The 10,000-nt window shown below is 42.6% G+C and overlaps 1 protein-coding gene across 1 annotated transcript in view; it reads right to left on the reverse strand.

Annotated features, from left to right (window-relative positions):
* The window catches only part of LOC127006349 (serine/arginine repetitive matrix protein 1-like), a 51,506-nt gene extending 45,703 nt beyond the window's left edge, over positions 1 to 5,803 (reverse strand). Inside the window, exons 1-2 of the mRNA XM_050876179.1 lie at positions 5,679 to 5,803; positions 3,801 to 3,962 (exon numbers count right to left, since the gene is read on the reverse strand). Coding sequence (XP_050732136.1) covers positions 3,801 to 3,831 — 31 coding nt within the window. The 5' untranslated portion in view covers positions 3,832 to 3,962; positions 5,679 to 5,803. The remainder of the gene's footprint in view (positions 1 to 3,800; positions 3,963 to 5,678) is intronic.
* Between the last annotated feature and the right edge of the window lie 4,197 nt (positions 5,804 to 10,000).

Below are 10,000 nucleotides of genomic sequence, written 5' to 3' on the forward strand. Positions count from 1 at the left end.
AGGCTTTGGTAGTAGAGGTTGTGGTGTTAGTATTTCCATGGGTGGTGTTGTGAGCCTGGTGATAGTTTGACGAGGCTTTAGTATTTGAGGTTGTGGTGTTAGTATTTCCATGGGTGGTGTTGTGAGCCTGGTGATAGTTTGACGAGGCTTTAGTATTTGAGGTTGTGGTGTTAGTATTTCCATGGGTGGTGTTGTGAGCCTGGTGATAGTTTGACAAGGCTTTGGTAGTAGAGGCTGTGGTGTTAGTAGTATTTCCATGGGTAGTCTTATGAGCCTGGTGATGGTATGACAAGGTTGTGGTGTCGTTCAGGTGTCAATATTGCCAGGGTAGCGCTACGAGCCTGGTGATAGTCTGACGAGGCTTCTGCTGCATCGTGAACCTGCCACGCGAGTATGTTTAAATTTATAAGCCCAGTGCTCAGCGGGAGTTGTTTTTGTTTTTGTTTTTTTCTTGTTTTTTTCCCCTTGAGTTGCTTCCTTTAGTATCAAATATAAACCTTCCTCAGAACCCGCCTCATATCCTCAGCGGCCTTACCTAACCTAACCTAACCTAACCTAACCTTTAAACATTTCAACGCCCAAACACACATACTTGACAAGGCTTTCGCAGGAGTTGTGGGGTACATTTCCAGGGGTAGTTTTATGACCCTGGTGGTAGTGTGACCCTTCCTCTGTACCATGAACCTAAGAAACACATTTGACAAGGCTTTCGCAGGAGTTGAGGGGGGCATATCCATGGGTAATTTTATAACCCTGGTGGTAGAGTGACCCTTCCTCTGTACCATGAACCTAAGAAACACACATTTGACAAGGCTTTCGTAGGAGTTGAGGGGAGCATTTATAGGGGTAGTTTTATGACCCTGGTGGTAGTGTGACCCTTCCTCTGTACCATGAACCTAAGAAACACATTTGACAAGGCTTTCGCAGGAGTTGTGGGGTACATTTCCAGGGGTAGTTTTATGACCCTGGTGGTAGTGTGACCCTTCCTCTGTACCATGAACCTAAGAAACACATTTGACAAGGCTTTCGCAGGAGTTGAGGGGGGCATATCCATGGGTAATTTTATGACCCTGGTGGTAGTGTGCCCCTTCCTCTGTACCGTGAACCTAAGAAACACACATTTGACAAGGCTTTCGCAGGAGTTGGGGGGGGCGGGGGCATTTCTAGTAGTTTTATGACCCTGGTGGTAGAGTGACCCTTCCTCTGTACCATGAACCTAAGAAACACACAATTGACAAGGCTTTCGCAGGAGCTGGGGGGGGGCGGGGGCATTTCTAGTAGTTTTATGACCCTGGTGGTAGAGTGACCCTTCCTCTGTACCATGAACCTAAGAAACACACATTTGACAAGGCTTTCGCAGGAGTTGAGGGGAGAATTTATAGGGGTAGTTTTATGACCCTGGTGGTAGTTTGAGCCTTCTTCTGTACACATGAACTTAAAAAAACACTGACCTTTTTGAACTTAGGAAACAGTTAATGTGAGGAGCGGAAGCGTCTGACAGTACGGGCCGTAGACGTGTCATATGTCTGTCTGTATTTCTGTTGATACGTTTTGATGAAACGTTTAAATGTCACGGGAAGGAAATGAGGGGAAGGAGGAGGAAAGGAGGGGAGAGGAGGAGAGAGGGAAGGAAGGGAAGGAGGGAGGGAGGAGAGGGAGGGAGGGGAAGGAAGGAAGGGAGGGGAAGGAGGAGGGGAGGAGGGGAGAGGAGGAGAGAGGGAAGGAAGGAAAGGGAGGGACGGAGAGAGGGAAGGGAAGGAAGGAAAGGGAGGAGGAGGAAAGGGAGGGAGGAAGGGAGGGAGGGAGGAGTGAGGGAAGGAAGGAAAGGGAGAGAACGAGGAGGGAAACGAAGGAAGGTAGTAGTAGTAGTAGTAGTAGTAGTAGTAGTAGTAGTAGCAGTAGTAGTAGTAACAATAATAATAATAATAATAATAATAATAATAATAATAATAATAATAATAATAAATAAATAAATAAAAATATAGATAAGTAACTTTTATCAGGGATTTTAGCGATAAGAAAGGCAAACACTCTCTCTCTCTCTCTCTCTCTCTCTCTCTCTCTCTCTCTCTCTCTCTCTCTCAAGCGATCATTAAGGTATGTGCGTGTGTGCGTGTACATATCCGTGTGTGTGTGTGTGTGTGTGTGTGTGTGTGTGTGTGTGTGTGTGTGTGTGTGAGAGAGAGAGAGAGAGAGAGAGAGAGAGAGAGAGAGAGAGAGAGAGAGAGAGAGAGAGAGAGAGAGAGAGAGAGAGATATATAGCACACAAACTCAAGTGTGTACTTACGAACACACACACACACACACATTAGAAAACAAGAAACAACAACAATAATAATAATAATGTGTGTGTGTGTGTGTGTGTGTGTGTGTGTGTGTGTGTGTGTGTGTGTGTGTGTGTGTGTGTGTGTGTGTGTGTTTCCTCCTATCTAAATTCTTGACTCAGAGAAATAAAAATAAAAAATAAAAAAAATAAAACGATGAAACTGCAGGATCTGTGTGTGTGTGTGTGTGTGTGTGTGTGTGTGTGTGTGTGTGTGTGTGTGTGTGTGTGTGTGTGTAAGTTGGTATAAGGCATATTCTCTTTCCAAAACCGTGCATCTAAAATAATGTGTGTGTGTGTGTGTGTGTGTGTGTGTGTGTGTGTGTGTGTGTGTGTGTGTGACCTTCTGTGCGTGAGTGGTTCTTGGATTTCGCTTGAGTGTGTCTGTGTGTGCGTTTCTGTGTACGTGTGTGTGTGTGTGTGTGTGTGTGTGTGTGTGTGTGTGTGTGTGTGTGTGTGTGTGTGTGTGTGTGTGTGTGTGTGTGTGTGTGTGTGTTTATAGATATGGAAATGAATGGGAAGAAGAAGAAAAAGAAGAAGAAGAATAAGAGAGAGAGAGAGAGAGAGAGAGAGAGAGAGAGAGAGAGAGAGAATTGCATTTGGTTGGATATGAGAGAATTGCATCACACACACTCTCTCTCTCTTAACATCTGCTCCTTAGATTGTTACCTCCTCCTCCTCCTCCTTCCTCCTCCTCATCTTCTCATCTCTTCCTCCTCCTCCTCCTCATCTTCTCATCTCTTCCTCCTCCTCCTCCTCCTCAGCTTCCTTCTCTTCCAAATATTTCAACTTCTTCCTCCTCTACCCTCCTCCTCCTCCTCCTTCTCCTCCTCCTCTTCTTCTTCTTCCTCTTCCTCCTCCTCCTCCTCCTCGTCTTGTGTCAAAACTGGAGAAAGAAGTAATATTGAGATCGCTTCTTTGTTATGTGTGTGTGTGTGTGTGTGTGTGTGTGTGTGTGTGTGTTCATAATTAGAGCTCCTTTAAACACACACACACACACACACACACACACACACACACGAACACACGCACATTATATACAGACGTGACGTAAGCTCGTGAGAGAGAGAGAGAGAGAGAGAGAGAGAGAGAGAATTAAGAACAGAATCGTCTTAAGTTTTTTTTATATACAAGATATTCTTCTGCACTCTCTCTCTCTCTCTCTCAAACACCTGTTATCTAGAAGGCATGTGCGTGTGTGTGTGTGTGTGTGTGCGTGTGTGTGTGTGTGTGTATGTGTGTGTGTGTTTATAAATTGCATTCTTGGTCATAAATTCACTACTTGGCAACCTCCTCCTCCTCCTCCTCCTCCTCTTCCTCCTCCTCCTCCTTCACACCAATCACTCCTCCTCCACTTGTTTCTCCTCATCCACATCCTCCTCCTCCTCCTCCTCCTCCTGTTGCTGCTCCATTTTCACCTCCTCCTCCTCCTCTTCTTCCTCCTCCTCCTCTTCTTCTTCCTCCAACTTGTACTCACCATATTCGTAGAAGTCGTCCTCGTCCTCCATCCTCCTCCTCTTCTTCTTCCTCTTCCTCCTCTTCTTCTTCTTCTTCCTCTTCTTCTCTCACTCTTTGTCTCTTTCCTTTCTTTGTTTTTTCTTTCCTTCTCTTCTTTAAATTCTTTGTGTCTCTCATTTTCCTTTTCGAAATAATAATAATGATAATAATAATAATAATAATAAGAAGAAGAAGAAGAAGAAGAAGAAGAAGAAGAAGAAGAAGAAGAAGAAGAAGAAGAAGAAGAAGAAGGAAGGAAAGGAAGGAAAGGGAAAGGAGAGGAAGGGAAGGAAAGGAAGGAAAGGGGAGGAAAGATAAAGGAAGGGAAGGGAAGGAAAGGGAAAGGAGAGGAAGGGAAGGAATGGGAAAGGAGAGGAAGGGAAAGGAAGGGAAAGGAAAGGAGGGGAAGAGAAGAAAGGGCTGTGAAAATAAAAGAAGAGAAAATTAATGAAAGAATGAGAAAGAAAGGAGATAAAGAAAGGAATTATAGAGAGAAGCAAAGAAAGGAATTAAAGAAAGAAAACAAAGAAATAAATAAGATAAACAGATAGATAGAAAGCAAGACAGACAGACAGGGAAAGGAAGGGAAAGGGAAGGGAAGGGAAGGGAAGGGATGGGAGAGGAAAAGGAGGGGAAGGGAAAGGAGGAGAAAGGAATACAGGGATGTGAAAATATGAAACAGACAGACAGGGAAGGGAAGGGAAGGGAAGGGATGGGAGAGGAAAAGGAGGGGAAGGGAAAGGAGGAGAAAGGAATACAGGGATGTGAAAATATGAGACAGACAGACAGGGAAGGGAAGGGAAGGGAAGGGAAGGGAAGGGAAGGGAAAGGATGGGAAGGGAGAGGAAAAGGAGGGGGAAGGGAAAAGAAAGGACAGACATAACATTACAAAAACAACAATAGCAAAAAAAAAAAACAATAACAATAATGAAATATGACAAAAATTACAGTAATGAAAAAAATAACACTAAAAAAAATGAGAGTTGATCTTCCTTCCCAGTGACCTAACAGATGTCATATTAGGTTAGGTCAGGTCAAGTGGTCGAGTGGGGCAGGGTGCTAGGGGTCAAGGGGAGAGGGGGGGGGGTCAAGGAGGAGGTTTAGGGTCAGTGGGGGATCACCATGGAGGTCACGGGGGAAGGGGAGAGGGTAGGTCATCGCGGGGTCAATGAATGGGGTTCAATGGGTGGGGAGGTCAGGTCAACACGATGTCATGGGGGGCGGTTCAAAGGGAGGGGAGAAGTCAAAAGGGAGGTCAGGGAGGTCAAAGGGTAGAGGAGGGGGTTAGAGGTCAAGGGGGGTAGGGGGGTCATGTCAAGAGAGAGGCTAGGTCATGGAGGTCAAACTCATCACTATACACAAAAAAGTTCACACACAGAGGGGAGAAGGAGAGGAGGAGGAGGTCAAAGGGTCAAGGGAGAGGTCAGGTCAAGGAGGTCAAGGATGTGGTCAAACTTATCCCCCCCCCAAAAAAAAATTATAAAAAATAATAAAAAGTTCACACACGCAGAGGGGAGGAGAAAAGGGGGGGGGGTTCAAGGGTCAAAATGGGAGGGGAGCGGTCAGGTCAAAGAGGTCAAGGAAGGTCAAACTCACCACACACAACACAAAAAAATAAAAAAAATAAAGTTCTTAGAGGTCAAAGGGAGAGATCAAGAAGCTCAAGGGACAAGATCAAGTCAACAGAGAGGTCAGGTCAAGAGGTCAAACTCATCCCCACCAAAAAAAAAAAAAATAAAAAAAAAAATTCACTCGCAAAAGTTTCCTTCCTGAGCCACGCACGCGGTCACTTTCCACCCCACTATTACCCTTATCTCCCCCCTCCCCGCCCCCCCACGCGTCTCCCCGGCACCATTACCATCTCCCCGCGTTATCTCCCGGAGGTCAGGTCACGGGGGTCACGGGCGACACTAGACAAGGGGTGGCCACGAGGGCGCGCGACGTACATCCTCCACAACAGCCAAAGGAAGACTGAGGCGGGGAGAAGGGATTCAGCGGACAGCGTTGCCAATGTTCCCGGAGGTCAAGAGGTGCGAAGGAGGAGTTTATGTAGCGGAAATATCTATAAACTCCCTCTAATTCCTTACTATCACAAGAATAAAGGTTAAATATGTTATCTATCACTATCATGCATCAGAATTAGTAATCCCACATGCCTTAGATAAGAATTAGGTCGTTGATTTTGCTCGTTTGAAGAAATATAGCGGAAAAAAGTTTAGGCTATCCCGTCGTAGTCTAGCTGTCAGTGCCATATCAGAAAAGACAAACAGTAGATTATATATATAGTTAAGTAATTCTCCTTTCCATGTTTGTTTATCTTCCTCCTCTCTCTCTCTCTCTCTCTCTCTCTCTCTCTCTCTCTCTCTCTCTCTCTCTCTCTCTCTCTCTCTCTCTCTCTCTCTCTCTCTCTCTCTCTCTCTCTCTCTCTCTCTCCTCCTCTCTCTCCTCTCTCTCTCTCTCTCTCTCTCTCTCTCTCTCTCCTCTCCTTTCCTTTCTCCTTCCTTCTCCTTCTCCTTCCTCCCTTTTCTCCTTTCTTTCCTTCAATTCTCGATCCCTCCCTTCCTTTTCTCCTTCCTTCCCTTCCCTTTCCTTTCCTTCTCTGCTTCTCCCTTTCTCGATCCCTCCCTTCCTTCCTTTCTTTCCTTATATAGCTCTCTCTCCTCCCTTCCTCCCTTTATCCTTCTTAATTCCTTCCCTTTACTGTCTTTCTCTTCCCTTCTCCTTCCTTCCCTCCCCTTCCCTTCCTTCCTTTCCCTCCCTTCCCTTCCCTTCCCTTCTCTTCATTCCCAAACATTCCAAATAGTAGCGGTATTCTCTCGTCCGTCATATCAGCTCCTTAAACCGATAAAATAATGCCAGAGAAACTATATTCAAGATCGTTTAGTTTAATACGTCTACATAAGGCTCTTCTAGGGATCTTTATTTAGGTTTATATATGTGAAATTGAAAAGTAGCGGAATTCCCTCGTTCATGTTAGGTCCTAAATCAACTCCTGAAACTGGTATAACAATCTCAAACAAACTATATTTAAGTTGTTTTGGTTTAATGTGACTAAATAATGCCACTTCCAAGGCCATTTATGAGCTTTTTATATATATATATGAAACAAAAAAAAAGTAGCGGGAATTCCTTCACGTCCAGTTGGCAACGCTCACAGCCACTTGTTGCTTGTTGCCAGGGATTCAATTTCACAAACTTTAATTTTTCTCCGTAATTTCGCCTCCGCGCATAATTTTCCGACATAATAACTGAAATTAGAGACAGTTTTAATTACTCTCTTATCTGCGGGGTTGATATACTCGTAGAACTAGAGGAGAAATTCATAAAAAAAGGAAATTCCAAGTTGACTGATCATGGAGAGTTGCCAGATACCTCTTTGGACTTATTTATTACAGACCTTTGTTGTGCTTTGCCTGTCTGTCTGTCTGTCTGTATGTTAGGAAGTCTGTGCAATGCTTATGTTCTCCTCTAATTAATTAATATTCACGGGTTTATTTATTTACGCGCTAACCTTGGGAAAGAATCATCGCCTCATTGTAATCGAGCCTTTGAAAAAAATATATATAGCCTATGCAATGTTTTTTTTTATATATATTATTTCCTTAATTTCTACTTCATTTTATTATTTATTTCTTCCCCTACTTTTATTCCTTTCCTATTTTCATTCTTTTCTTTAATTCTTTCAATTTTATCCAATCCCAATTATTTTCTTCCATTCTCTTTAATCTTTCTTTTATCCAATATTTTCTTATCTATTTCGTTCTATTTATTTTTTTCTTTCCTTTTATATTTTCTCCTTTTCCTTTATTTCATTCTATTTATTCCTTCTTTTTCCATTTTTCAATCGTATATATAATTCCTTCCTTTTCTATATGTTCTTTCATCCTTTGATTCCTTTCCTTCTTTCTTTCTCTCCTTTCTCATAATTCCTTCCTTCCACTCCTTAAATTACTTTTTCTTTCTCTCAATCTCCATATCCTTTAATTCCTGTTACATATATAAACTTAATTTCCGTCTGTGTCTCTTTCTAATTATACATCGCCTATTATTATTATTATTCTCCATTAAATATATCTTACCCTTCAATCCACTCCTTAATTCCTTTTCTACAGTGTCTTTCAACCTCCATATCCTTTCCTGTTACATCTATAAATCTTCCATCTGTCTCTCTCTCTCTCTAATTATACATCGCCAATTATAATTATACTCCATTAATTAATACTCTCAGCCACCCACATCAAAACAATTAACCGTATCGTCTTTGTAAACATATATGGCGGCGTGAAATCATAATAAATATACACATTAATCCTTCCTTCTTCGTCTCTGTATTGTTAAGGCCGGCTCGAGTTTGATAGTTTTAAGAGGCTCATTACCATATTAAACTTCCCGGTTCTCGCCCGCTCGCTCACACACCAAGGTTAGGAGAGAGGGGGAGGGGGTGGAGGGGAGGGGAGGGGAGAGAGAGAGAGAGAGAGAGAGAGAGAGAGAGAGAGAGAGAGAGAGAGAGAGAGAGAGAGAGAGAGAGAGAGAGAGAGAGAGAGAGAGAGAGAGAGAGAGAGAGAGAGAGAGAGAGAGAGAGAGAGAGAGAGAGAGAGAGAGAGAGAGAGACTGTTTACGCACGGCCCCTCCCATAATAACGCAGAGAGAGAGAGAGAGAGAGAGAGAGAGAGAGAGAGAGAGAGAGAGAGAGAGAGAGAGAGAGAGAGAGAGAGAGAGAGAGAGAGAGAGAGAGAGAGACCAAATCAACTCCACATCTATATATTTTTAAGTTTATTTCAATTCACCTCAACATAAACACAAAGAATTCTTACGTACTCCACTTTCCATCATAATAATAATAATGATAATAATAAGAATAATAAGAATAGCCGTAAGAACTACCATCATCATCATCATCATCGTTTGTTTACATTCCTATATTTAAACGTGAATTCTCCGTTTCCATCAGGTATACAAAAAACATGACCCTTAAGCCTACAGTACATAATAGCGTCATCATAGACATCATACACACATTATAATACAGCAAAGTCATCATCATCATCAGCCTGCTTTCCTTCCTTCTCCTCCTCCTCATCTTGAACGGGGTCACAATTCAATGTCTCATCAGTCGATTCATCACCACCGCAAACTTTCCCTTTTTTTTTTTTATCACAATGAACTGGATCATCTGTGTATCCATGTGATTACTGAGAGTAGTAGTAGTGGTAGTAGTAGTAGTAGTAGTAGTGGTGGTGGTGGTGAGTTGGTTATAGATATTGGTGGTAGTAGTGGTGGTAGAAGTAGAAGTAGTAGTAGTAGTAGTGTGACAGTTGGTTACAGAAAGTAGTGGTGGTAGTGGAGGTGGTAGTAGTAGTAGTAGTAATAGTAGTAGTAGTAGTAGTGGTAGTAGTAGTAGTAGTAGTAGTAGTAGTAGTAGTAGTAGTAGTAGTAGTAGAAAAACCTCCCAACTAGAGAAATAAGTTACAGTAGTAGAAATATCAGTAGTAGTAGTAGTAGTAGTAGTGGTAGTAGTCTAGGTCTTTACATCAGCAGTTTAATAATAGTAGTAGTAGTAGTAGTACTTTACAGACACTTAAACCATTTTTTTTCCTCTTCATTATTTTTTTGGAAATAGGCACTGGTTAAGAACACACACACACACACACACACACACACACACACACACACACATACACACACAGACACACACACACACAGACACACACACTTGCTAACTCTACAAATTAGGTGGTGGTTGTTGCAGTGGTGGTGGTGGTAGTAGTAGTAGTAGTAGTAGTAGTAGTAGTAGTAGTGGTGGTGGTGGTGGTGGAATGAGATTATATATAGAGGAGGAAGAGGAGGAGGAGGAGGAGGAGGAAGAAGAGATGGTTAGGTTACATAATAATAATAATAATAATAATAATAATAATAATAATAATAATAATAATAAGTGATAAGGACAGCTTTATATTAACAAAATAAAACACACACACACACACACACACACACACGCACGCACACAGCCCTCATTCTCCTAAGCAAACACACACACACACACAGCCCTCACTCTCCTTACCAAACACACACAAACGCAAGAGAAGAAAGAAACGCACACACACACACACGCAAAACAAGAAGCGTTCCTCCGAAAAGCAAACGGGGAAAAAAACGGGGAAAAAAAACGGATATTTTCCC

The sequence above is a fragment of the Eriocheir sinensis genome, chromosome 32 (assembly GCF_024679095.1).
Source record: "Eriocheir sinensis breed Jianghai 21 chromosome 32, ASM2467909v1, whole genome shotgun sequence".
NCBI lineage: Eukaryota > Metazoa > Arthropoda > Malacostraca > Decapoda > Varunidae > Eriocheir > Eriocheir sinensis.